The following is a 23,840-nucleotide window of genomic DNA, read 5'->3' on the forward strand; positions in this document are numbered from 1 at the left end:
CCTTGTTGCACGATGTAATGACGGCCTGCCCATGACATGATTGCGATTCTACGCCGAGTTAAATGCGGTCTGACTCTATATCTCAATTATACAGGTGAAGACCGATTTTGGCCAAGCAAGAGATCACTGCACGTGAGGCGCCTAGCACAGGCCACTTCACATGAAGATGCGCTCCCCGGATTCAGGAATGCATCCTCGGCAGCGGAGAGACACTGAGGTCATTCGGGGCTTGGGGGCAGACAGCTGACCATCACATGCTCAAGCGAGCGACTCTTATTAAAGGACTGGAATTGCTGCAACGCGTCGGCAAGTTGGCATTTTGTCGCTCCCTGCTAATCCCTACACTGTCCTCCCCTAACAACGAGCTCACGAACTCTCCATCGCCCATTACTTCTCAATACAGCACTGTGACAATGTCTCTGAAAGAAGGTGCGCACTTCCAAGGACTCTCACATGCTAGCCATGAAACTGATCTCTTTGCATTAAGACGCTTGGCCCTCGTCTGCGGCTTTCGACGCGATTGCCTCGGCCCTCTCCGATGATTCCGAGCGCAAAGATGCGATCAAGAAGGGCGGCGCGATCTTTGCTTTCACCCTCAAGAACGCCGAGGGAGAGCAGAAAGAATGGTACATTGACTTGAAAGAGACCGGCAAAGTTGGAAAGGGTGCCGCACCAGAAGGAAAATCACCCTCTGGTAAGTCGTTGCGCGCTCGACTCGGCCACTGGCTCCTATGATACTGATGCGGCGCTGCAGTGACCCTCATTTTGCCCGACGCAGAGTTCGCAAAACTTATCTCTGGAAAGGCGAACGCGCAGAAGCTGTACATGGGCGGCAAGCTGAAGATCAAGGGCGATATCATGAAGGCTACCAAAATGGAGCCTATACTCAAGAAGGCGCAAACCAAGGCGAAGCTATAGACAGTTTGTACCAGCCAAGGCAAAATTTAGCGACTATTGTCTCGCCTTTAGTATCAACGAGGCTTATTGACTTGTTGTCAGTGCCGTCGAATTGCTGAATTCGAACCGCTGAACTCGCCCGCCTGATCGTATGACCGAGCCGTTTGCAAGGGCGATGGACCGATCTGTCACGTAAACGCAGTTCACATTATGATGTATACATTCTGTTAAAGATATTATGCCGTGTCAATCTCACGAACCCCAAAATGACCAGAAGAGGCCCAACTACAAAAAAGTGGTATCATCATCCTTTCAAACGCCAAAACCACTGAAGGAGCCCCTGCCCCGTCCGGACATACCACACGAGTTCCCCTGCCTTTTACTTGTACTGCGGCTGTCCTCCCTGCGCGTATTGTGGATGCTGTACCTGATGTCCTTGTTGCCCCTGGCCCCAGCCTTGTGGTCCTCCTTGCATTGGTATCTGCTGTCCTCCTCCGCCTCCTTCCATCATGTTCTGCACGTCGGGCCTATGCTTTAGGTCTTGGTAGAATCGGCAGATGTGGCAACCGACGTCCTTGTCAGGCTTCAGGCTGAAGGGAATAACCGGAATAAAACAAAAGGTGAACCATTCCCAGCGCTTGTAGACACGGGCAGAGAAGTTGCCGCAGTTTTGACATTGCGCAGTGACATTTTCGTAACCTTTCAAAAGGGAAGAGAAGGCTGCGAAGATGGTCAGCTTGTTTATGAGTGAAGGCTGCAAAGGCCGAGCTCACTATGTGTGCCGCAAGTGAAGATGAAGGCCATGGCGGCGGTATTATCGCAGTGAAGCGAGCAGACGCGCGATCAGTTGCAGTCTGATTTTGCCAGGTGAGCGATCGTAAAGGGAGGTGAAGCGCAATACTTGAAGACGCAGAGATAGATGAAGATGCGCGATGGCTTAGCGGGTTACTGCAAAGACGTGCTCTGCAAGTATTCCAAGGTAATGGGAGCTCACATCGTGGCTCAGCAACCACGCGGTCCCTTGGTCGTTGGCGTGCGACGTCACGGACGCCCCAGGCGCCCAGCCTAGGTAGCCCAGCCAAGCCCAATGCTTGGAGGTCTGAGAAGTACGCGCACGTGCCTGGCGTTGCGCGCAACCACGCGGGTAACAGGCGATAGTTTGCATGGAAATGTATCGCAGCAATTGTATTCAAAATGGAAGCAACCTACACGAACACATTTACGATTTGGACAGCGACGAGAGCTCATCGAGCGAGCAGAGTTGGAGAATGAAATTGTATGTCTTGGAGTATTCGTTGGTGCAGGTCAAGGAGGTATCTAAGGTTGCTTCAGAGGCATCGTTATCAGCGGCCGGAAGGGTTACTGATGATCTACTGCGTCTTGAAAAGCAAAATAGCGCAGTGACCGAGGTAGAAGTAGATGAAGTGCTTCGTCTCTGTGACGGCATTAGCATTGGCTTCGCATCTAGAGGCATACGTGCTCGCGTACCGTGCGTGACAAAGCTGCCGAAGTTCCTACCGACGATGCAATGCCATGTCGCGCCCTTCCTCTCGTCGAACTGGTTGCTGTTAGTACGAGTAACATCCGTGGAGTACAGTATCCGGACTGACCGTGCGCTTGATGTGATGAGCGATCTCCTGAAGATGCGTTAGCCAGTCGAGCTCAAGGTTCGCAATCTGAGGGCTCAAAAGCCGCTTACCTTCTCAACAGTGAACTTCTCCATTGCTTCCTGGGCTGTTACTTTTGTTAGATGTGCCTCTTGAATTTGCAATTGGCGCATGTGAGGATGCACTGACCGACTTCGATGGCTTCTTGCTGCATTTCATCGCTCTGAAATCGGGGTCAGCGTGTTTCGTCGGTCTCAAATCATGTGAGCACGCTCATACCATGTCGACCGACTTGACCTGCGCTGTTGTTTTTGTTAGCATGTGCCTGTCGAACACGGGGCGGTAAGAGCCGAAATACCCTCCAGCTTCTCCTTGATCTCGTCATTCTTGAACTCGGGCGCTTCGTTCGACATGTTGGCGACAATTGATAGCTTGCGAGGGTCGAGGAAGAGTCTACGCGATTTTGTTGTGCAGAATATTGATAGTGGCGTTCGGGTTGCGCGATGTATGGCTGTCGCTGCTAGCCCTTGCCAACGCGTCGTCGGAAAGCACGCGCGATGCGAGATGCCAAGCCTTTGGCGCTAGCGAAGCAAAAAACCTCGAAGTCGTCTCTTCACACTCTAACTGTTGCATGAAGATCGCTTCCTTCTTACAAAAAAAAAACATTCACTACCTCGTCCTGCTCGACTGGAAGCTGTCTTGAGCACGATGGCGAGCTCCCGAATTTTCATCAAGGGATTGCCCCCATCTATTACAGAGGCAGACTTCAAAAAGCACTTTGCTTCTGGAGGTCGCGAGGTGACGGATGCGAGGCTTTTTGCTAACCGACGCATCGGCTACATTGGATACAAGACTCCAGAGGATGCGCAAGCGGCTGTCAAGTATTTTAACAAGACATTCGTTCGCATGAGTCGAATCGGCGTCGAGGTTGCCAGGCCGGTCAACGAGTCAAACGACCGGAGAGCTGGCGGTAGAGCTCCTACAGCTCCAAAGGAGAAGCAAGATGCGCCCACAGTCACCGGAAAAGATGACAGCAACGAGGCCATGCAAGATGATCCAAAACTGAAGGAATACCTTGAAGTCATGAAGCCCAAGTCGAAGAAGCGTAGCTGGGAAGATGAGGAGCGTCTTCAAGCGGACGGCGAAAAACCTGCCGAAGACAATCATCGGATGGCGGTGGATGCCGAGGCTGCTAGTGATGAGGAGTACGAGGAGGTGCCGCGCAAAGCGAAGCGAACAAAGGTTGAGCAGGCGTCCGCTGAACGCGCACCGTCTGAGAACGCTCCAAACGAACCTCCTCAGACCGTCGACACCACAGCAGACGACGAAGCGGTCCCGCCCACAGCACCAGTATCCGATGCTGACTGGGCACGCTCAAGGACAAGCCGTCTGCTTGGTCTCCTGGACGACGATGAAGAGGAAGAAGAGCTTAGCAAACCTGTCCCTCCCCCTACGTCGACAGGGTCCAGCGAAAACGGAGAAGGCGCGCACATGACTCCAGCATCTATGCAACAGAAGACCGAGGAGAAGAAGCCTCCACCTCCGCCTTCTTCTGTTGAGCACCCCGAGCCTGTACAAGCAGAAACGGACGCCGAGCCGACCGGTGTCCGCGCAACTATGCGCCTATTCTTGCGCAATTTACCGTACGATGTACAAGAAGAAGCTCTGCATGCTGAATTTGCATCGTACGGAAATCTCGAAGAGGTATTTATCTCCCTTCCTCTTTGCCCGCCCCATTTCAAGATGAGCACCTGATAGGGACAACCGATGCTACAAGCACTTGAGGTAAACCCAGGAAGTGTATTTTAGTAGATGTCACTTTGACTGAAAAAGATCACCAACAATCGCATATACGAAGCATACAAGTGGATACGAACCCTACTGACTCCTCTTGTTCAGGTACACGTTGTCCTTGACCGCAAGACAGGAGCTGCAACAGGCGTTGCCTACGTCCAGTTCAGCGATGCAGATTCTGCAGAGCAAGCACTGAATGAGAAAAACGGTGTCCACTTCCAAGGGCGCAACCTCCATGTTATCCCGGCTGCTGCCAAGCGGGAGGACCAAATTAACGATTTTGAGCTGTCAAAACTCCCGTTGAAGAAACAACAGGAGATTAAAAAGAGGCGCGAGGCCGCCTCGTCTACCTTTAACTGGAACGCTCTTTACATGAATGCGGATACGGTCGTTTCTAGTGTCGCTTCCCGCCTTGGGCTGTCCAAATCTGAAGTCCTCGATCCGACCAGCAGCGATGCTGCTGTCAAGCAAGCTCACGCGGAGACGCACATCATTCAAGAAACCAAATCCTACTTCAGGTCTCAAGGTGTTGATCTGGATGCATTCAAACGGAGTCAACGTGGCGATACAGCAATCTTGGTCAAGAACATTCCTTATGACTGCTCTAAGGATGAGCTGAAGAGGTTGTTCGAAGAGCACGGCGATTTGAAGCGCTTTATGATGCCACCAAGTGGTACTTTGGCCATTGTAGAGTTCCCAAATGCTGCGCAAGCAAAAGCAGCATTCGGAGCCTTGGCATATCGGAAGATTAAAGGCTCTGTCCTCTTCCTTGAGAAAGCACCGAAAGATCTGTTCACGCTGAAGCCGACTGGTGAGGCTCCAGTTGAAGGATCCCACGGTGTCTCCAAGCTGTCCACTTCTCAGCTCAAGGATGCCGATGCGGACATGGTTGTTCCCGAGTCATCTGGCACAGCAACTCTGTTCGTGCGCAATCTCAACTTCGATACTACATCGCAACAACTCACCGAAACATTTGGACCGCTGGACGGCTTCCTCACGGCTAGGGTCAAGACCAAGACAGATCCCAAGAAACCTGGGCAAATACTCAGCATGGGTTTTGGTTTCTTAGAATTCCGCAGCTCCGGTCAGGCCCAAGCTGCATTGCAAGCCATGGATGGCTATTCTTTGCACGGCCACAAGCTGCAGATTCGCGCAAGTCACAAAGGTGCAGATGCTGCAGAGCAACGCCGGAAAGAAGACAAGGCCAAGCGTGAATCCAGCAAGAAGACCAAAGTCGTCGTCAAGAACCTACCGTTCGAAGCGACAAAGAAGGATGTACGATCCTTGCTTGGTGCCTACGGCCAGCTGCGGTCCGTGCGTGTGCCACAGAAGATGGACCGCGCAGCTCGCGGTTTTGCATTCGCCGACTTCACGACGCCCAAAGAAGCGCAAAACGCGATCGACGCACTGCGCGATACGCACTTGCTCGGTCGCAGACTTGTTTTGGACTTTGCTGAGGAAGAGTCTGAGGATGCCGAAGCGGAGATTGAGAAAATGCAGAAGAGAGTTGGCTCGCAAGTCAACAAAGTGGCACTGCAAAAACTCACCAGCGGCGGGAGGAAGAAGTTCACTACCGAGAACGATGCAGATGAGTGATTCGCCTTGCAAGGCAAGCCTCCTCGTGGGTGAAATGCAAGGTCGTTGGAGGTCACGTGTCTTTGGGTGGCTCGCTGAAGGTTTTCTCCTTGCTTCGCTCCATGCGACCTCATTCGTGACCTTCGACTGCTCACACTTCATGACAGCCCATCACTTCAACTACGTGTACATCTAAGCCAACGCCGAAGCTTGAGCGCAGTATCTTGTTCGGCTCTGCTTGGAGAAGAATGCTGTTGTTTGTCGACATGAAAACCATGGCCGCATTCCACTGACCTCCAGACACATTCCTGCCGCCTATTGTCCAGCCAGGAAATTGCGACTATGCCCCAATCATCCCTCCGTAAAGCGGCCTCGTTGGTCTCGGTTTCTTCCCGACGTCACTCGCTTTCCCTTGCCTGTTCGCTCGAGGAGTTTGCGGCTTTGGGTAAGCTGTATCCCTGATCACCAGGGTCTTTGCACGCAATCGGCCGCTCGATCAGCCCTCCATGTTGAGTACTCGGTCGTGGAACCGGAAATTGCACGCGCACGCTGGGAGCTCTCGTGGAAACACAAGGCTAAGTCAGCACACCTTTCCTTCGCTCCTGTCTAGGCCGCTGTTATCTATAAACGATTGCTCTGCTTGTTGCCTGACAACAACATTCTCGGTGCCTCGTCACTCCTTTACCGTCCAACTCTTTACGTTCCTTAACGTCAGCATACCATTATTTGTAGCACTCATCGTACCTTTAATAATTAGACGAATTACCACATCAAAGGGTCCGTTTGGGCAGCATTTTCATCAGCATTCCGGCTGTACGTTCCTGTCAGTAACTGGATTGCATTTATCAGCATCATGATACAGCCCGCCTGTGTGCTTCCTTCTAACGCGTCACCTTTGGTGGGCGGGACTGAGCCAGGCACAAGGGTATTGCAGGAGCATTCTGGCAATCGACAACACCAAGAATACAAGCTGCCACAGGATTACGATCAGAAGTATTCGGCGTCGTCCGTATCTGAAAACCCTCCAGCTCGTATACCTTTGAGGACTCAACATCTGTACCGCACACCATATCATTCTTCGCAGCCATGGAGGAGCGGCTTTACACGTCTTGGATACGGACGATCGCATTATCCCACTCAAGCCGAGAAGGACGAGAGAGCAAGGAGACTACTGCGACGGTTTCACGCGTGTGAAGGCTACTCCAAGTATAGAGCTCGCCAAGGGAAGCACGACGAAAAGAGTGGTGAGCAAATGTGGCCAGATCATCTCGAGCATGCATTCTGCAGAGGTAACTTGAACCCACGGTCGAGAGAGGCTTCCGCACTGACGATCACCATCTAGCGTTGGTGGAGTATCCACCGATGGGGCGAAAGAAGCAACTTGTCAAGGAGAAGCACTGTGGGCGCAATGAGCTAATCGCAGCCTGGATCGAGATGTCAACTGGCGTTTCGCGTGATCGCAAACAGGTCTCCAGTCACATACAGGTTCTCAAACCGTTCGTCCAAACGGATAGTTTGATCATGGCATATCTCTCCAAGGCTAGTGAGCACGAAGGGGCATCCCGCCATCATAATGGGTACCCTGCGAACCATGCCAACGGCAGGGGCCTCTCAAGATATCCAGTCCAAGCGCCACCCCAGAATGGGCACCAGATGATGCCTTTTGCGGTGTCTGGAGATACAGACAGCCAAGTCAGGCTCAGAGACGTCCCGGAAATCTTTGCGCCTGTTTCGTTTGAGATGTTCGTGCAACGGAGGCTCCGTCTGGCCGAACAGCCTGAGGACGACAGCGTTCGACGCGTGCACACGTACACCAAGCAGATCTCACAGCCATGGGAAGCCGACGACGTGATTTCTGACTGGAACGACCTTGTCCAGAGACATCCAGACCTCGCGACCATTCACTCTCAGCGTCCTATCGACTGTAATGTTGTAGCTGCGAAAGCTTCGCTGGCAATCCACTCGGGCCCGTGGAAGGACCAAGATGGCGATGCAGTAGACAGTTCGGCCAGAGAATTGGGCATCTCGTTCAATTGCCGAGCTGGAAATCTGCCGCGCCCTTTCGAAGTCATGTATCGGAACCATTTTTACGAGAGAGGCAAACTTGTCGAAGAAGTCTCTTGCGCCCATCAATTCCTCAACGACAACAGCACAAATGACTTGCAAGTCATGTTTGGCAGCACTTACTGGGTGCGCGCGCTGTGCCCAAGGTACAAGCAAGCATGCCAGGCTGGCCCGGGTCATGGCGCTGCGTTCATTGGAAGTATCACTGCGACTCAGGAGATATTCATCAAAGCTCAGAGTGGAGTGGAGAGGGTCATGTTGATTCACTGGTCTTTTCGACAATCTCAGGCTGACCAAGGCCGGACATGTTGGCGACGAGTCGTGATGCCGTCTTCTCTGGAGGTTTCGCAATACGCCTCGCCGTTGAAGTCAATGCAGATGGACAATCCATTTGATTTCAACGACGACCCAATGCCCAACCTCACAGCGTCAGGCGTGCCTCCGCAGCCTGCTCTACAATCGCCGTTTGAATACGAAAGTGGATCGACTTCAGCGCCATCTTCAGCAACCTGGTCGACATCCATCAGCGACGCAATCAGTGCGGCTTTTGCGAATGCCTCTCTAGACACCAATCTCGACAACGCCTTTGACTTCACGGGAGGCAAGATTGACATATCATACGACCCCAACCTCAATCTCGACGATTTTGACACACCCGCTTTCAATTTCGACGCAACCGCAGATAGTTTCGCAACGGACACGGCACTGCGGGACTACCAAACGTGGGATGCCGGGTTTGCGGACGCTGGAAGCTTTGATGGGCAGCAAAGCTTCGCCGACACGAATTATTCGATCGCTGCGGGCGTGGATGGCCAGAATGGTGGCTTTGACGACTATGGCGTGTTCGACCCTCAGATCTATGACACAAATGCAGAATCACAGGCATTCGGAGGAGCCGGCCAGGACGCCGTGAAAGAGGAGGGGTCGCTGTCTGCTGCGGTTGTGGCTACCAACCCGCCGCCTTTTAAACTGGAGGCGGAGGAGTCCGATTTGGCAATGAGCATGGATTCTCAGGTCACGTAGTTCCGGTGATTTGATGGAGCCTTGCATTTGTCGGTCAACAATCGTTGCATGCAGGGTTTGGAGTCGTATCGCACATCCCGTCAACGTGGGCATTTCAGCTCATTGGCCCCTTCCGTAATACTATTTGAGCGCCTGAATTTCAACTCAAGCACATGCATACTGTCATCTCTCCAAGTGACAGACACGTATATCTCACCTACTGTTGTTGTATGTTCCATCCCATTGCACGTGCCCATCGGAGCAAACGCTCACTCCATCGCCTGAGCGGCCCCCAGAACTCAGTTCTCACTGGCTTCGAGACATTCGTTCACTTTTACTGCCAATCCTCTCGCGATCAGGATGCACCTCTCAAAGGCCGCAAAGGCCGCTCGGTTCTCACTCGTTGTTTCGAAATGTATATAAAGCGACTCGAGCCGCCCTTGGCACACCCCCTACCTACAGATAGACGCCTGCTGCCTGCCACGTGTCTGGCGTCTGCGACGCGCCTCACGCGGCATGGATTGCGTTTGCGCGCCTCTGCACCCGTATCTTCTACATTCATAGACTCGCTTATCAATTACGACAGCGTTAACTCGCCACGACTTTGATTTCAAAACAACATAGAGAAGCATCATCCGGGAGCCGCGCGCAAGTGAGCAACAAACTTTGGGTGCGCGCACTTAAACACATTCAGCAAAAGCTAAACAAACCACCACTTCAAAACTACCATCAAAAGCGTCATTCACGCAGCGTCGCCACCTGAGGCGAGATACCAAGGCTCTCGAGCTCCGTAACAGCTATCCACGAAATCACCTCACCTCTAGGCGTCAGAAATATCTCCCGAGGCAATCTGCACGATGGACAAGACGCTTCAACCCCCAGTTAACACCGCATCGCTCGGCGGCAAAGTCATGTACACCATGGAAGAATGGGACGCCATGCACCCGATCCCAGTCCGACCTTCAGTCCCGCTCAAAGTCGCCAAGCAGCAGCAGCTGATCCGACCTCTGCCGCCCGTCCAGGTGACGGGCGAGGTCGTCGCGAAAGTGAACCACCTGTGCCAGCTGCACTCAGTCACGCCTTGCTTCACCTTCGAGGAAATCGCCAAGGGCTGTTTCACCGCGAGGGTGGAGTTCGGCGACTGCGTGTGCGAAGACGAGGGCCCCTTCCCCTCGAAGAAGCAGGCCAAAGACGCCGTCTGCCGGAGCGCCCTGGCGATCCTCGAGAAGCGCGAGCCGCCTCGCAAGGAGAAGCGTAAGACGCTCGACCGCGCGGGTGGCGAGGCGAGCTTCGGGGCGGATCTGGAGGACGAGAACTGGGTCTCGCAGCTTGTGGAATTCGCCCAGTCTCGCAGGAGCACGACGCCGTTTTTCGAGAGCTTCGAGAAGAGCATGCGCGGGCAGCAGATGTCGGGCCAGAGCATCCATTCTAAGAGTTTTGCGTGCACTGTGCGTCTCGCTGCCGTGCCGGAACAGGTCTTCGGATCCGAAACTGCCTTCTACTCGAACAAGGCGGAAGCCAAGCGGCATGCCGCCAGAGAGGCTGTTCTATGGCTGCGTGCGAATGGCTTGCTCTCTGCGCCTGCACGGGAACACCGCAGCAAACGACGCCAATCTTCAGATGACCAAGGCAGTGATACCTCCATGGAGATCAGGCCTGACATTTCCCCAGCAAAGCAGGTGGCCGAGTACAGCCTGCGACTTGGCTTTACGCAGCCGCGCTTCGAGATGAAGCCATGCGCGCAATCAGACGGTGGCCTCCCCGGGCCTGGTTTCTACAACGCAGCTGCGTTCTACATCGAACGTGACGTCCAAAGGGAACCTCGTCTGCAGGGGCCGTTGTTCCAGCACCAGCGGTCTTTGGGCAGAAGAGCGCGAAGGAGATGTGCTGCAGAGATCTGATCAGCTTGCTCGAGCGGATGCTGAAGGAGCGTATGAATGTGCTGGAGTGAGAGGATGACGGAATGCGATGTAATCGTTCGGCAGCATGGTAACAGGCTTAGTGTGACCAAAAGGCATGCATGCTCGTACTCATCGAGATTGGCAGACTAGGGCAGCGTCAAAGATACAGCGGGCTGTCTGCCCGCCACCGCGTATCTGATGATGCAGTTTGCTGCATTCGAGGCCTGTCCATATACATCAAGCACTCGACATTATCAAATTCCAAAATCAGACCCGAGTGCCCACCAGCACGTGCCCGAATTTCTCTTGCTTCTCGCATCACACGCCGAGGCTTGGATCTCCTGCATACCCTTCTCAAACTGGACGGATTGCCCGGGAGGCTGCGTGCCACGAGCCCTCAGATACAGTGGATTGTCAGGTAGCACGGCAGCCTCGGATGCGCTGTTGACATGCCGGGTCAATGGCTCGGGTGGAGGTGGAGTTGGGACACGCTGGCGCTGTGAGACCAGCCTCGGTCTGCCGACCCGACACATCCCCGGCTAGACAAAAATATTATCGCCGGAGCGCTCGACTTTGCCTTCTCGGCACTTCAAGAGTGAAGCGTACAAATCCGAGCACGGTGTGCCATCTGACGTTGAGGAGGCAGGTGGAAATACGGGAATGTTATGTGCAGGGCATGACGACGAAGGCTGGAGCGTGCGGAGTGGCAGGTAATCAAAGTGCCCGACGATTTTCAGGAGCTGGCTCACCATGTGGAGCTGGCAGATCCCTGTACCCGCATTCGCGCCCCTGCCGCCCTCGCCGCCGCCGTCGATTGGTACCTGCAGCTCGGCGGCTCAACGCCGGGCCGCTGTCGCTCGCACCGCTAAAACTGGTCGTTCCTGGTGACGACGCAGATCAACAGCTGCTGCTAACTTTGGATCGCCTACCACGGCAAAGACGGCACGCGCAGAGCTGCTCTATGACCGGGCCCTGGCTATACTGCTGCCCGCGAGCTCGTGATGTCGACAGCTGCTCTGCACCTTGAAGACCACGGTGGCGTCGCGGACAGTCCTACAATTACGCTTAACATCAAAGAACAACGGTAGCGCCAGTCTCCTCCAGGTCGTGCTGCGCCTCCAAAAGCTTGTCTGTGCCGCTAGATTGCTGATGCGACCGCGTGGCGCCTTTGGCACGCCTGGTCGCTGCGTGGTCCGTCCAGGGCTGCCAGTCCTCGATCGGGCAAAGGCTGCCCGCCCGCAAACCCACCGCGTTTCTAAAGTCGGAGACTTTCATGTGCGGTAGGCCAATGGGCCGGCGGGCTGCGATGGGGTCGCCGGCAGGACGTTGGCGGAGAAGAAGCTCCGTCGCACGATTGGCCTCACCCACTCCTGGTTCAAGAGGACGTTGCGCGCCTCTCAATCCGCTGGCACTTCCTTTCTTCAGCCACCTGCACCGCTACCTTTCTTACTTGCTCATTCTTGCGCTGGTATCCATTTCTTCTCAGGGTACAGCACAGCACTCCAGTCGTTATGCATTTCGTTTCTTCCCTTGCTGGCTTGGCCGCCGTCTCCGGCCTCGCCCTTGCTCAGTCTCCCCCCCTCTCCGACTACTCCCCCGAGGACATCCAGTCTGGCGCCGCCTTCAAGGATGTGAGCAACACCGCCGACGGTCGCATGCGTGACAACATCAACGGCCGCAACCAGGCCTGCACCTACGACAATGCCCAGGTCCGCCAGGAGTTCAGGGCCATGCCCAAGGAGCAGCGCAAGTCCTTCACCGACGCTGTCACCTGCCTTCACCACACCCCGCCGCAGCGCATGACCGATGCTGAGCGTCCCAACTACCCTGGTGTCTTCACCCGTTACGACGAGTTCGTCGCCACTCACATCAACTACACCACCCAGATCCACATGACCGCCGACTTCCTGGCATGGCACCGCTTCTTCATCCACGCCCTGGAGCAGGACCTGAGGAACCTCTGTGGCTACACTGGCTACATGCCCTACTGGGACTGGGCCGCTGATGCCGCCGCTCCTCAGGACAGCGAGGTCTTCAACGGCGACGAGTGGTCTATGGGTGGCAACGGAGAGTACGTTCCCAACAGGTCCAACACCTGGCTCGGAACCATGCAGATCAACCTCCCGCCCGGAACTGGTGGTGGCTGCGTCCAGAACGGCCCCTTCAACGACTTTGTCACCAACCTTGGCCCCGTCAGCTCTCCCTACGGCGACGAGAACGTCCAGGGCCACTTCGACCACAACCGCCGCTGCCTGACCCGTGACCTGAACCCCGCGATCAGCAGCCAGTACAACAGCTACAAGAACGTCACCGACCTCATCCTCGGCGAGATCTACATCGAGGACTTCCAGCAGCTCATGCAGGGCTACGGCGGCCACGACAACGCCCTTGGCGTCCACGGCGGTGGCCACTGGCTCGGCGGCGGCCCCTCCCAGCTCGAGGACTTCCACTCCAGCCCCAACGACCCGGTCTTCTTCCTCCACCACGGCATGATTGACCGCATCTGGATCATCTGGCAGAACCTCGACATCAACGGCCGCCAGAACATCATCCACGGCACCTCCACCCTCAACAACGACCCGCCCAGCGACCCCATGCAGCTCTCCGACATGATCCCCTTCGGCTTCGTCGCCGACGACCAGGTCTTCGGCGATCTCATGGACAACTTCGGCGGCCCCTACTGCTACCGCTACGAGTAAAGCCGCCGCTCGAGCGGCTAGCTGAGAAAAGTTTCGTTTCGTTTCGTACATCCCGCATCGCCCACGACGGCGCTCGTGCATTTTTCTTCTCTTTCATAGGCGAGTCGTCGCCCCGCCGCGGCGGGCCAGGGCTCGACCTCTTTACGACTACAACATTTTCACTCATTTTTTCCTTCCCCACGGTTTACAGCATAGAGGCATTTTTCCCCGTTTAGAATGTTCACGGCCGACGAAGGGGGGGAGCGGATAGATCGCCCAGAGACGGTGCTTCCTTTTGCCGCGGGCCATCTTTGTATGTACATAGACAAGGAATTCGATGGTCAGGCATATCAAGTAATCTTAATGACACTGTTCGAAGAATCGAACTCGGTCTCTCCCGGCTTTTCTTTGCGAGTGTCTTAATCCCTAGCTGCGGACACCGCCGACGGCACCAGCTTCGCTGTTGCGCTGGCACCACATGCTCGCTTCAGATTCTCACTCCAACGCCGCCGGCCGCGCTTCACGGTACGATGTAGTCATAACCAGGTGCATTCCGGATCTATCTAGGGTCTCGCTCCAGGCCCTGCATGCGACGTTCGAAATCGTTCGAGACAAGTCGCCCGTAGCGTGCCAACGGACTTGCGTCCGCCCTGCAGATCAGGCCGTTGGGCGTGGGCTATAAGTAGGTGCGGCGTGAGACATTTGCGCCGTGCAGGTCTCGGGGGCGGAGCGAGGAAGCCGGTGTTGACGCGGTGGCGCTCGGGGTTTGAGACATGGGTGTGGCGGAGCGGCGGCGGTGGTCTTGCATGATGGTTCTGGACGCGAGGGATGCGAGCGGAGTGCTTGTTGGGGCTTGTTTGCAGTAGGCGGCGTCGGGTATGTCGGCTGTGCCATCTGTCATGATGCTGGGGGCGGGTTGTGGGACGAGTAGGGTCTGGCTGCAGAGCGTGCGACGGTCAGAGACAGCTCGGTGCCGTGCTCCGCTGGTACGAGGGGTTTTAATGACGATCAGGAAGCCGGTGCGGAGCAGAGCTCACAGCCCTTCTTTCGCAAGCATGTCTAATGAACGGGGTCAGCCAAGCGCTATCATGCGTTGTGCCAGCGTAGAGTCGCACCTGTGATGTGGAGGTAGAACGCGATGGCGTTGAAAGTCCGAGGAGTGCCGGTCAACGCCCACAGGTGCCAGCGAAGGCGGTTCGTCCAATTGATCAAGTCCAGGTGGCTGACATTGTCAAGCGTGCCCTTGTACTCGCCCCACTGCGAGCTTTGGACGCTCACGAGTCCGTCGTTCGGGCCCTCGGCTCCCATCACGACCTTGTGTGACTTGCGGAAGACGGATGTCAGATGAGGGCTCAGGGCAGCTCCGTAACTGAAGTAGCGGACATCGGGGCTATCTGGTGTGCGTGGGTTGAATGATTCCTTGACCGTGCTGTCAGTGAACTGTTCACTTGTCATTCGACCGATATCGGCCTCACCTTCATATATCTGTTCGTCAGCTGCTCAAAAGCGCCAGTCTCGAATCCAAACAGATCAAGCAGACGATACAGCTTTGGGATATTCGTTACGCCTATTCGTTTGAAGAGATAGTCTGCGAACGCTGAACCGTGATGAGGCGTGGCTATTGTTGTCAGGGAAAGCACTTGCACGCCTTTTGGTTTGAGTTCAGATATCATGTAACGTGAATCCAGTCCACTGCAGGAAGTCAGTCTATGTTGCAATAACATCAAGCGGCGCACATCTTACCCCTATCGACAAGTTAGCGCTCGAAAGTGGTATTGCAGCAATGTCGCCCAGTCAAAACAATATTTGCGGGATTAAGCCACCGACTGAAAACCTCAGCCAAACAGGACGAATTGGAATGGATAGGCTTACCATGCTATGCCTATTGTGATCCGTCAGTCAAAGCGCATGAAACCAAAACAGATGTCAAGAAACGCACGCGATGATATTAACAGCCTTGCCGGCAGCTTTCTGAGCAATGCTTTCGCCGAGCTTCTCCGCCCTCTGCTCAATCGATCCAGACGGTGGCACGGTGGCCGTGATAACCTCAACGTCCTTCGCCGCCAAAGCTTCGGTGATCCCGCGCCAGTAGTGGATGCCAGGTAAGAGCTGCGACGGATCCAGACGCAATTCATCGAATCCCAACAAGCCATGAGCTAGAATGATCGGATTCTTGGGAGTCTGGTATTCTGAGCGTATTGCTGCGAACTCGTCCTTGATGACATTGCCAAATTCCTTCAGACGCGGGTCGTGAACGGGTTGAAGGCGCGCGGGAGAGGAGTGAAACTGCGCGTCTCGTACGCGAAGGGTGCTCTTCAAGCTGCCAGCGATCGCACGCCGACGAAGGGCAGTCCGATGGATGAGAAGCATAGTCATGAGATCAATCATTAAGTCATGAAAGTGTTCTAGAGATGGGACGTCGACCTCCAGAAATCGAGACCTTGGGATGCACGTTCCTTCCGGAAGGAGTTAGCGCCATTTTATGACAGCATAAGTGGTCAACGCTACACATTTCCGCAAACGATGATATGAAGTGTAAGGGTGGTAGACCCGGGGGACCAGATGGAGAATCGTCAGGAAAAATTACTCAATAAGCTTAATGCGCACCCTGCAGTCTGAGTCTGCAAGCCCCCCTGGAATCGAGGGTATCGAGGTAGCTGCAGGAACGAGGCTGGATATTCAGGGAAGAGAAATGGCTGGATGTATGTATCGAATGTATACAGTTCAAAAGGTATCAACGCTTGCTTTCAATATCATCCCAGCAGTCCCTGTTGTTAAGCCTGCTTCTTACGCGGTGGGCTGTTCCGTCCTCGTCGGAACCTCGGGGTTGACAGTAACCACTGCCTTCAACAGGTCGTCGACAACCTTGATATCGTTAGCAACATTCCGGGAGAGACTTGCAGCACCAAGCCTCGCTCACCTTAGGTCCAGTCTTTTGGCCAATCGACTTGATCTCCTCGAGCTGCTTCTCGGTCGCCTTCTCCGCGTCCTCCTCGGCCTTCTTGTTGCCGCTGGTTTGCTGATTGCGTTGTCAGCTCCAATGCACAGGATCGTAATCGTCCATCGACTCCACATGGACACACCTGGGACTCGAAAGACTTGAACTCAGTCTCCTTCTGTTGCCTGTAGTCCTCGATCTCCTTCTGTGCCTCAGACTTGGCGTCCTTCACCCTCTTGGTGCGGTCTGTCTCTTGTCAGAACGCAGTTCGCGCTTATATCCAAATTGACAGCGAAGCATTTAGTCGAGACGATTCGTTACGTACATTCCCTGGCTGCGATTGGGTATTAGCATCTGGCTGATGTTTGTAGATAGTCAATTGACGAGAGGCGCTGCCTCTCCAATCTCCGCGATAGCGACATGGACGCGCGCATCCGAGTTTCAGTGTGTAGACTCACCCTTCTGGACAATCTTCTGCGCCTCGCGCTCTGCCTGTTCGCCGCCATCAGCTCCAGTCCCAATGCCCCTGCCTCAACCATTTGACCGTATCATTCCCAGCTCTTCACCTCGAATTTGAGAAATATGATCCCGAGTCGCATGCGTAAGAGGTGTCTCATCGGTCGCCGGAGATAGGGAGATAGCTTAGGTTGAACATACATCGAGCAGTGTCTGGATACCGGCGGAGTTCTGTGCTGCCTGTGGGATAGATTAGCAGCGGCCAGCACCGTATTGCCAAAACTTCGCATACCATCTTGATTTCTGGAATTCACGATTGTCTTTGGTTCGAAGAAGGTACGATGTCTGGCAGTAGACCGGCTCGAGGACTAGGCCAAGGTGGAGCTGTTGCAGCGCCGCGACAGCCAACATCCGAGCTCATGACATCGGGCTTGCTCGCCAAAAGTCGGGAAGGTCAGGCGAGCAGCGACGAGATGCGGCTCAACTCTACGACCATTTCAAGACGTCAATAACCCAGTCGCACCGAACCATTTCACGGAGCAACATGTCTGCGACGGCAAAAGCGACGCTCGCGACTACGGTCCTGGGCACCATTGGCATCGTGTACTTCGTCCATCAACAACAGGTTGCCGACAAAGCCGTAAGTTTTATCCTCGGACTGGCGAACGAAGCCATGTATTGATCGCAACCTACAGGCTATGCACCAGGGCGTCATTCGTGACATGGAACAACAGCGCATCAAGCGAGAACGACAGGTTGACTTCGAAATGCAACGACAGTTGGAAGAGGAGTACCGCAAAATACAGACCGTTTCGGACAGTACAGAAAAATGATGATCCGCGGGATACACTCCAAACAACGAGTTCGGATGGCTCTTGGGTTCAAGAGGATATTGGAACACCTATCGGAACCATGCGGCTCCGCAAATGAAAGCGTCAAGGAGTTGCACCTCCCTTCTGGCATTTCGCCAACGGTGCCAGTGCCGTGAGGAGCAAGCGCAGTGATGAGGCTACGCAAGATCTGTTACCGTATGCATGTGGAGCGTCATGACATGCACTCAAAGACACGGAGGGCATAGGACACCAGCCTGTCGCAGCTCGCTGGAAAGTGAGCCCTTGAGATGCGAAGACGTTTAGGCGTCTGAAACGAGACCGCCAGCGGCGAATGCCCGTTCACTGCCGCGAGGAAAAGAGTTGGGATACAAATGATCGCATCATCGTTGTACATTAAAGAATCTTTTCTCTGTAAGATAGTCATACAAGCTTGCATAAACCCTCAATCGTCATGAATGCAAAAGCCGTCGAGATTACTCCTGCTTGTCCGCGGCGAACTGCTTCAGCTCTTCAAGAGAGACCTTGTTCAGAGCCTTCTCATTCGTAGCGTTCAAAAAGATCTTCGGGACAATCTGGTCGCCGAGCGGGTGGTTCTTGCGGGCGTCGAAAGCCTCTCTCCATCTGAGCACGATGGTCAGCCTTTGATTCCCCAAGTACATAAATTGACCACGAAATCATACCTGCTCACGCAAAGACACCACTTGCAGCCGCCCTTCATTCCCGGGATAGGGCGGAGATCGTTGCCCTGCTTCGCGCTGAAGTCGAGGAACTCATCCGTGACCTCGGCGGCGACGGCGTGGTTGCCAAAATCCGAGGCGGGCACTTCGCAGTAGCCATTGCGCAGGAAACCGGTCATGGGCTGCGTGCTGTGCAGGGCAAGCGGTTGCTTGAAGACGTTTAGGCTCTTGGACATTGTGTTGGAGTTGTGGGTGTGGTGGAGGGGCTGGGCTGCTGGTTGTTGTGCTGCGAGGCGAGGGTGTAGGTGATGAAGCTGATTATGAGAGCTAGCAGAATTGTCAAGTTCATGGATGGTGTTTTGAGGAGCTAAGGAGTATGGCGAGGAAATGTCTTCTGTCAGATTGCGACGATTGCAGGTTGGTGAGCTCATCATGGTCACTTCGTCTCATGACGCAACATCGAGCAATGGAATTGTGGGGTAATGCATGCAGTTGCTAGCAGATCAAAGGAACATTCATTGACGCTTCTATCATTGGCTGGTCAATGTTCATTGAACATGTCGTTTCCTTTCATGGACTACTAGATGGACTGGTTCGAAATATCGCTAAGTGAATGCTGAGGAGCCAATCAAATCGTTTACATAACCTGCCATCCAACGATTTTCGATCAATCCCGTAATCATCACAGCCCTTCTGAAGGCGGCGGACCATGATAAGCTGTCAAGCAGTCAGCAATCTGCAACAGTAGCCAGACTCAGTAATAAAACAACTCACACTTCCTCGAATGAACTCCATACCAAACAGCAGCAATCGCCCCAAACCCAACCAGCACCACGCTCGCATAATTCATACTCACAGCCGTCACCGGCAACGCCGTCGGCATGCTGAACAGCACAAGCTCAAACGCAATCCACACCAAAGCGATGACGTTGACGATCGGTCCGATAATGTTGCCCAGATTCCACCGGGCCTTCAGGACTTGCTCACGCTTGGTGAGCAGGCTGACGGCGATGGGGACGCTGTAGGCGAGCGCGAGGGCTTGCACGCCGACGGAGACGAAGGCTGTGAAAGCGCTGGTGCTGCCGAGGTTGATGAGGCCGAGGAGCATTTGAACGATGGTGACGAGGATGAGGGCGTTCACTGGCACTCCGAGGGTTGGGTGGACTTGGGCCCTATGACAGTAGGTTAGCTTTGATCAAAGCCATGGAGAAAGAGATTAGGTGCAAGTAAGAACGAACTGCGATCGTGTTAGTTGGGAGTGTTACACGTCGTGGTTAGATGAACGAACCCATAGTTTCGCGCCGGGAATAGCGTTGTCTCTAGCCATCGCCCACGTGCAACGGGACGCAGCATTGGTGATGGAAATGCTGCAGCCGAGCGTGATAACGAGCACCAAGAAGATAAGGCCTAGCCCACCTCCAGGCGAACCCATGACCCTGTGGAATATGTACGGCAGAGCTTGCGCAGCAGGCGCGCCGATCACATCTTCCAAGGGAGGCATAGTCACACAGATCGGGATGATGAAGAAAAGACCCGCTATACCTCCGACGGGCACGCACAGGCTGATGGCGTTGGGGACCTTGACTGGCGCATCGTGGCATTCCTCAGCCATGCTGGCGATCATCCCTATGGCCGAGAAGCAGTACGCTACGGGCAGCAGGCCTATGAAGAAGGTGAAGCCACCCCAGCCGGAGAAAGACTTGTCGTAGTTGCCGAGAGCGAAGCTTGCGGGGTGGCGGCCGGTATCTGCGACGACGGATAAGGCGATCATGATAATGATGATCGATAGCGCTGTCCATGCTGCTGTTGCAGTATCGACCATGGGCAGCCACTTGTTGCCGAACGCGCAGATTACAAACGCGCAGATGCAGATGGCGTAGAAGATCAAGAGTAGCTGCCATGCCGAGAGTGTAAAGTCGGGATGATACATGGATACAGTGCCCGAGAGCAGACTGGCGAAGCCAAAATTGACGGAAAGCGTGATGGTCCAGTTGCCGATAAGCCATACCCATCCTGTAATGTATGCGAGGGTGATCTTGCCCTTGGGTGCGAGTTCTGGATGGCATGGAGGGTCAGCTGGTCACTGCTGATGTAAGTTGAGTTGCATCGCTGTGAGACGTACGAAAGACCCAATAGCTTGGCCCTCCAGAGGTCGGATATCGCGACGCGAACTCGCTCAAAGAGAGAGCAATGCATTCATCCAGTATCAAAACGACGATCCAACCCAGGAAGATGGATAGTTGACCGCCGCCATAGATGGCCGACATTAGAGGGCCGCCCTCACCATACGGAATAGCGGCGATTGCGAGTGACTGGAAGAGCAGCGTCCATAGACTGCGATTGCGAGTAAGCTCCTGCTTGTATCCCAAGACCTCGAGCTGACCCTCCTGGACGCTATTGTTGCGGGCTGGGCTGGTCTCTCTGAGCTTCTCGTGAATTACTTTAGAGTCGTCGCCTGCTGATGCCATGTTGGATCGGTCCTATGATAGCGAGAATATCGATGCGCGATGCAAGCTTAGCTCACCAGCGGGAAATGGAGAACGAAATATGAAAGGCGAGTGCAGGCAGCGTACAACGAGCATGTACTTCTGGCAGCTCAGCTCACCTGACGTCTCGTGTCTTTATCTACACATCAGGATTGCAATGGGGAGACAGCGTGATCCCATCGCCATGCCCACCGAACTGCCCGCTCTGGCGTGCTCCTGATACGCTTCTCCGTAGCCATGGCCACTCGACATGCCTGGCCGGGCACCTGTGATACGCGGCCCGTCGTTGGCCGCTGTCCCGCGGCCACATGTCGCATAGCGATGCTGCATATGGAACTCGGGAACACCACGGTAGAGATAAGAGGTCGAAGCCTTGTATCGTCGTTGGCAAAGGATGCGCGGGGGCGGGTCTAGCTTGCCTGCATAGGTCTAGTGCGGATTGAAAGGCGGACCCTCTGTGGTGCGGAGGAGTGAGGAGCATGGTCAGCGCACCAAGGCTCTACATCACACTGTTGTATAGCGTGAAGAGACCATTGTCCAAGTGAGCATAGTACTTGACGTTCATGATGTGACTTTGTAGTATGCTTCTGCACATAGGATAAAGTCGTCTTCTCCCTGGAGAGAAATATCGACGAAGTACTACCCTCTGCTCTGGACTGTTCAGAGCAAATCTCAACTCGGAGAGTCTAAACGATAGATGGAAATGCTGATGAGACGATACACACTGTGAACCTGAATCCCTTCAGATACAGTATCCAGGTCTATGGAACAGCGTGGGGCATCTGTATATGACATAGAGACTGGCCCAGAAACCTTCCAAATTGGGCAACTCTGAAGACCAACCCCCTGCAACGGTTCAAAGCGACACGCGAGCGATACCTGCATGCTTATACAACGATGCCATCTAGAAAACACCAATCAGAACCCGTCTCTAGGAACCGAAACGGTAGCTCCATGCGATGCTGAGCAGAGCCCGAGATACGCCAAAATGGTGAAACGCTTGCCGGTTCGCTCCTTTCCTTTGGAAGATGTCAAAACAAGTAGTGTCGTAGGCGCGGCTGCTGGAGAATGCACGCGGGAGCATGGCTGGCCCTACTGGGAAGTGCCGATGCCATACGCTGCCGGCAGCGCTACTGACAATATGCATCAAGAGAAGCCTCTCCGCGACAATTCATGCTGCACAGTAGCTTCGTGGCAATCGAGGGGCCTCTTCAAACCCATCCTTTTTACTGCCTGGTGGCCTTGATCGGGTCGTACGTTGGTGAATGGCGTCTCGCCGATCTTCTTTCATGTACCGGGGAACTCAACGCCTATCGAGAGCAGCATCTTCATCAGCTCCTGCTTCTCGCCGGGTTTCTTCGACCGCAGCGCCCGCCGCTTCATCTCGTACGCCGTCTTGTAATCCGGTCTCGGGCCCGAGTACTTCCAATCAGGCTGCGGGCGGTATGGGTCTGCCCGGATGTGCAGCCAGCGCCTCAGGCTGCCGGAGTTTTTCATCGAATTGCTTGTCTTGTCCTTCCTGGCGTTCGCGGCCGATGTTGTACACAGCTCTATGCGCAGCTGTGTGTTCTTCCGCAGGTTCTCTTCCTGGTCGGGCGGCATGCGCGCCATCCAGGCCAGCATGCCGTCGAAGTTGAAGTCTGTGACGTCGATGCGGATGGGACAGGAGTTGTGGATCAGAGGTAGGACTTCATTGCGCACTTGGCGGGTGGTGAGAACGAGGCTGTGCGGGGCGCTGCGCTCGGTGCTGTTGGGCGGCAGGATGTGAATGCGCACGTAGGCGAGGGCGAGTCTGTATATCTCGATGCGCAGCTCGGCGGGCAGGTGATAGAAGCTGGTGCCGGTGTGCTGCGGTGGAGGAGGGCGGCGCGCGAGGGCAGGTAACAGTCGGCGAGGCGGCGGACGGGTCGCCATGTCTAGCTGTCTTGGAGTCTGTACGTATGTTTGCGTGTTCGTGTATTGCGACGGTCCCTGGATTGTTGAGGGCGGATGTAGCCCCCGTTAGGTGGGAGTGGCCGTGCGATGGGTGGAGGCGTGCGTCTCGGCCGTCATGGTTGCATTGAATGGCAAGTCAGTTGGCGGATGTGGCACCTGTGAGCGTCACATGCAATGCAGGAGCCACGGTCCAGGCGGCGGGGAGGCGGCGCGAGCGTAGGGGAGGCGGGGCAGAAACCGCATCCGCGAGTTCTGGTTCACATGCACTTCGGATCTCCTTGCATGCCGTGAGAAGGGAGTGAGAATTCTTGGCGAGCAGAGAGGGGAGAGGTACTGTGTGTACGCTCGATGAGCTGCAATTGATGACCGACTGACCGACCGCGAGGCCCGTCTCTGCCCCGCACGTGGTATCGCAGCTTGCGGGGACGGTGCCTCACAGCCGCCTCATCAGCCGTCGCGACCAGGAAATTTGCTTGAGACATGGCGAAGAATATGGCATTGAAGCGTCCTTGGAACAATTCCTCGAGCGGGACTCTACGGACTCTTCTCGCATTTTGCAGATCATTCTTTGCAGTCGAAGCGTTTCGTCGGTCAGGATCCAACCGGTAGCAAACCCGAAGGCTGGACCTGCGTGCATGTCCTTGCTCGTTTCGGCGTACCAGGAAGATCACTGGGAGAGGCGCCGGCAGCCACAATACTACAAAGTAATAATAGCACTCCCCGCCGACATTACATGAGCATCTTCTCCCCGCGAGCGTTTCTATCAACATTGAAAATTTGCGGAATTACCTCGCACAAAGCCCAATGATCCAAACGATTCACACTCCTCCTTGATACGTAGTTTTGCCTCAGTCATCAGACACTCGCCTCCGGCGGTCAGGCGTGAGCAGTGCTTGCGGTGATGCCGAACGCCTAGTGCTTGTTCCTGGCTTGGGGTCAGTGAGCAGAGACTGTGAGGACGGCCTGGTTCGTGGCGCAGAGCCGAGTAGATATCAGG

At 54.8% G+C, this 23,840-nt stretch overlaps 14 protein-coding genes across 14 annotated transcripts; 6 read left to right on the forward strand and 8 right to left on the reverse strand.

Moving 5' to 3' along the window:
- The first annotated feature begins 186 nt into the window (after window positions 1–186).
- WHR41_01757 (uncharacterized protein) lies at window positions 187–1,147 on the forward strand. The gene is made up of 3 exons (XM_069370363.1): window positions 187–429; window positions 488–694; window positions 755–1,147. Exons 1-3 carry the CDS (start codon window positions 255–257, stop codon window positions 916–918), a joined length of 546 nt encoding a protein of 181 aa, XP_069232946.1. The 5' UTR covers window positions 187–254; the 3' UTR covers window positions 919–1,147.
- On the reverse strand, window positions 1,082–1,920 carry WHR41_01758 (uncharacterized protein). Its single transcript, XM_069370364.1, has 2 exons — window positions 1,671–1,920; window positions 1,082–1,617 (listed from the first exon to the last, which is right to left on the reverse strand). The coding sequence occupies exons 1-2, from the start codon at window positions 1,699–1,701 to the stop codon at window positions 1,277–1,279; spliced, it is 372 nt and encodes a 123-aa protein (XP_069232953.1). The 5' UTR covers window positions 1,702–1,920; the 3' UTR covers window positions 1,082–1,276.
- A 238-nt stretch (window positions 1,921–2,158) lies between these two features.
- On the reverse strand, window positions 2,159–3,016 carry nudG (Dynein light chain, cytoplasmic). The gene is made up of 7 exons (XM_069370365.1): window positions 2,863–3,016; window positions 2,784–2,806; window positions 2,694–2,727; window positions 2,597–2,631; window positions 2,508–2,534; window positions 2,386–2,455; window positions 2,159–2,332 (listed from the first exon to the last, which is right to left on the reverse strand). Exons 1-7 carry the CDS (start codon window positions 2,915–2,917, stop codon window positions 2,268–2,270), a joined length of 309 nt encoding a protein of 102 aa, XP_069232952.1. The 5' UTR covers window positions 2,918–3,016; the 3' UTR covers window positions 2,159–2,267.
- Window positions 3,017–3,134: 118 nt separating this feature from the next.
- On the forward strand, window positions 3,135–6,941 carry WHR41_01760 (uncharacterized protein). The gene is made up of 2 exons (XM_069370366.1): window positions 3,135–4,208; window positions 4,404–6,941. Exons 1-2 carry the CDS (start codon window positions 3,213–3,215, stop codon window positions 5,892–5,894), a joined length of 2,487 nt encoding a protein of 828 aa, XP_069232705.1. The 5' UTR covers window positions 3,135–3,212; the 3' UTR covers window positions 5,895–6,941.
- Window positions 6,942–7,125: 184 nt separating this feature from the next.
- Window positions 7,126–8,960, forward strand: WHR41_01761 (uncharacterized protein; the record flags this gene model as incomplete). Its single annotated transcript, XM_069370367.1, has 2 exons — window positions 7,126–7,162; window positions 7,216–8,960. 2 exons carry the CDS (start codon window positions 7,126–7,128, stop codon window positions 8,958–8,960), a joined length of 1,782 nt encoding a protein of 593 aa, XP_069232706.1.
- An 836-nt stretch (window positions 8,961–9,796) lies between these two features.
- Window positions 9,797–10,840, forward strand: WHR41_01762 (uncharacterized protein; the record flags this gene model as incomplete). The annotated part of the gene is made up of 1 exon (XM_069370368.1): window positions 9,797–10,840. One exon carries the CDS (start codon window positions 9,797–9,799, stop codon window positions 10,838–10,840), a length of 1,044 nt encoding a protein of 347 aa, XP_069232707.1.
- Window positions 10,841–12,351: 1,511 nt separating this feature from the next.
- On the forward strand, window positions 12,352–13,539 carry WHR41_01763 (uncharacterized protein; the record flags this gene model as incomplete). Its single annotated transcript, XM_069370369.1, has 1 exon — window positions 12,352–13,539. One exon carries the CDS (start codon window positions 12,352–12,354, stop codon window positions 13,537–13,539), a length of 1,188 nt encoding a protein of 395 aa, XP_069232708.1.
- A 125-nt stretch (window positions 13,540–13,664) lies between these two features.
- Window positions 13,665–15,920, reverse strand: WHR41_01764 (uncharacterized protein). Its single transcript, XM_069370370.1, has 4 exons — window positions 15,458–15,920; window positions 14,994–15,210; window positions 14,634–14,937; window positions 13,665–14,577 (listed from the first exon to the last, which is right to left on the reverse strand). Exons 1-4 carry the CDS (start codon window positions 15,904–15,906, stop codon window positions 14,552–14,554), a joined length of 996 nt encoding a protein of 331 aa, XP_069232709.1. The 5' UTR covers window positions 15,907–15,920; the 3' UTR covers window positions 13,665–14,551.
- Window positions 15,921–16,194: 274 nt separating this feature from the next.
- On the reverse strand, window positions 16,195–17,285 carry WHR41_01765 (uncharacterized protein). Its single transcript, XM_069370371.1, has 7 exons — window positions 17,205–17,285; window positions 17,114–17,152; window positions 16,915–16,948; window positions 16,782–16,790; window positions 16,602–16,702; window positions 16,439–16,537; window positions 16,195–16,383 (listed from the first exon to the last, which is right to left on the reverse strand). The coding sequence occupies exons 1-7, from the start codon at window positions 17,205–17,207 to the stop codon at window positions 16,306–16,308; spliced, it is 363 nt and encodes a 120-aa protein (XP_069232710.1). The 5' UTR covers window positions 17,208–17,285; the 3' UTR covers window positions 16,195–16,305.
- Window positions 17,286–17,427: 142 nt separating this feature from the next.
- Window positions 17,428–18,191, forward strand: WHR41_01766 (uncharacterized protein). The gene is made up of 2 exons (XM_069370372.1): window positions 17,428–17,552; window positions 17,608–18,191. Exons 1-2 carry the CDS (start codon window positions 17,457–17,459, stop codon window positions 17,743–17,745), a joined length of 234 nt encoding a protein of 77 aa, XP_069232711.1. The 5' UTR covers window positions 17,428–17,456; the 3' UTR covers window positions 17,746–18,191.
- On the reverse strand, window positions 18,118–18,845 carry WHR41_01767 (uncharacterized protein). The gene is made up of 2 exons (XM_069370373.1): window positions 18,426–18,845; window positions 18,118–18,366 (listed from the first exon to the last, which is right to left on the reverse strand). The coding sequence occupies exons 1-2, from the start codon at window positions 18,656–18,658 to the stop codon at window positions 18,219–18,221; spliced, it is 381 nt and encodes a 126-aa protein (XP_069232712.1). The 5' UTR covers window positions 18,659–18,845; the 3' UTR covers window positions 18,118–18,218.
- Window positions 18,846–19,104: 259 nt separating this feature from the next.
- Window positions 19,105–19,305, reverse strand: WHR41_01768 (uncharacterized protein; the record flags this gene model as incomplete). The annotated part of the gene is made up of 2 exons (XM_069370374.1): window positions 19,105–19,139; window positions 19,197–19,305. The coding sequence occupies 2 exons, from the start codon at window positions 19,303–19,305 to the stop codon at window positions 19,105–19,107; spliced, it is 144 nt and encodes a 47-aa protein (XP_069232713.1).
- A 378-nt stretch (window positions 19,306–19,683) lies between these two features.
- WHR41_01769 (uncharacterized protein) lies at window positions 19,684–20,957 on the reverse strand (the record flags this gene model as incomplete). Its single annotated transcript, XM_069370375.1, has 2 exons — window positions 20,545–20,957; window positions 19,684–20,477 (listed from the first exon to the last, which is right to left on the reverse strand). Exons 1-2 carry the CDS (start codon window positions 20,888–20,890, stop codon window positions 19,684–19,686), a joined length of 1,140 nt encoding a protein of 379 aa, XP_069232714.1. The 5' UTR covers window positions 20,891–20,957.
- Window positions 20,958–22,195: 1,238 nt separating this feature from the next.
- WHR41_01770 (uncharacterized protein) lies at window positions 22,196–22,822 on the reverse strand (the record flags this gene model as incomplete). The annotated part of the gene is made up of 1 exon (XM_069370376.1): window positions 22,196–22,822. One exon carries the CDS (start codon window positions 22,820–22,822, stop codon window positions 22,196–22,198), a length of 627 nt encoding a protein of 208 aa, XP_069232926.1.
- Between the last annotated feature and the right edge of the window lie 1,018 nt (window positions 22,823–23,840).

The sequence above is a fragment of the Cladosporium halotolerans genome, assembly GCF_011745625.1.
Source record: "Cladosporium halotolerans strain TM138-S3 chromosome Unknown Sca4, whole genome shotgun sequence".
Taxonomy (NCBI): domain Eukaryota; kingdom Fungi; phylum Ascomycota; class Dothideomycetes; order Cladosporiales; family Cladosporiaceae; genus Cladosporium; species Cladosporium halotolerans.

Coding starts and splice junctions, on each gene's coding strand:
- WHR41_01767 (XM_069370373.1), bottom strand. CDS start 18,658: ATGTCCAAGAGCCTAAACGTCTTCAAGCAACCGCTTGCCCTGCACAGC. Junction 18,367..18,425: donor TGGTGTCTTTGCGTGAGCAG/GTATGATTTCGT, acceptor CATCGTGCTCAG/ATGGAGAGAGGCTTTCGACG.
- WHR41_01766 (XM_069370372.1), top strand. CDS start 17,457: ATGTCTGCGACGGCAAAAGCGACGCTCGCGACTACGGTCCTGGGCACC. Junction 17,553..17,607: donor AACAGGTTGCCGACAAAGCC/GTAAGTTTTATC, acceptor CGCAACCTACAG/GCTATGCACCAGGGCGTCAT.
- nudG (XM_069370365.1), bottom strand. CDS start 2,917: ATGTCGAACGAAGCGCCCGAGTTCAAGAATGACGAGATCAAGGAGAAG. Junction 2,456..2,507: donor CTCATCACATCAAGCGCACG/GTCAGTCCGGAT, acceptor AACAGCAACCAG/TTCGACGAGAGGAAGGGCGC. Junction 2,333..2,385: donor CGGCAGCTTTGTCACGCACG/GTACGCGAGCAC, acceptor ATGCCGTCACAG/AGACGAAGCACTTCATCTAC.
- WHR41_01758 (XM_069370364.1), bottom strand. CDS start 1,701: ATGGCCTTCATCTTCACTTGCGGCACACATA. Junction 1,618..1,670: donor CTTCACTTGCGGCACACATA/GTGAGCTCGGCC, acceptor CCATCTTCGCAG/CCTTCTCTTCCCTTTTGAAA.
- WHR41_01765 (XM_069370371.1), bottom strand. Junction 16,949..17,113: donor GTATCCAGACACTGCTCGAT/GTATGTTCAACC, acceptor GGCGGCGAACAG/GCAGAGCGCGAGGCGCAGAA. Junction 16,384..16,438: donor GCCAAAAGACTGGACCTAAG/GTGAGCGAGGCT, acceptor AACGATATCAAG/GTTGTCGACGACCTGTTGAA.
- WHR41_01757 (XM_069370363.1), top strand. CDS start 255: ATGCTCAAGCGAGCGACTCTTATTAAAGGACTGGAATTGCTGCAACGC. Junction 430..487: donor GACAATGTCTCTGAAAGAAG/GTGCGCACTTCC, acceptor CTTTGCATTAAG/ACGCTTGGCCCTCGTCTGCG. Junction 695..754: donor AGAAGGAAAATCACCCTCTG/GTAAGTCGTTGC, acceptor GCGGCGCTGCAG/TGACCCTCATTTTGCCCGAC.
- WHR41_01764 (XM_069370370.1), bottom strand. CDS start 15,906: ATGATTGATCTCATGACTATGCTTCTCATCCATCGGACTGCCCTTCGT. Junction 15,211..15,457: donor AAGGCTGTTAATATCATCGC/GTGCGTTTCTTG, acceptor GACTTCCTGCAG/TGGACTGGATTCACGTTACA. Junction 14,578..14,633: donor GTTCTACCTCCACATCACAG/GTGCGACTCTAC, acceptor CCCGTTCATTAG/ACATGCTTGCGAAAGAAGGG.
- WHR41_01760 (XM_069370366.1), top strand. CDS start 3,213: ATGGCGAGCTCCCGAATTTTCATCAAGGGATTGCCCCCATCTATTACA. Junction 4,209..4,403: donor CGTACGGAAATCTCGAAGAG/GTATTTATCTCC, acceptor CCTCTTGTTCAG/GTACACGTTGTCCTTGACCG.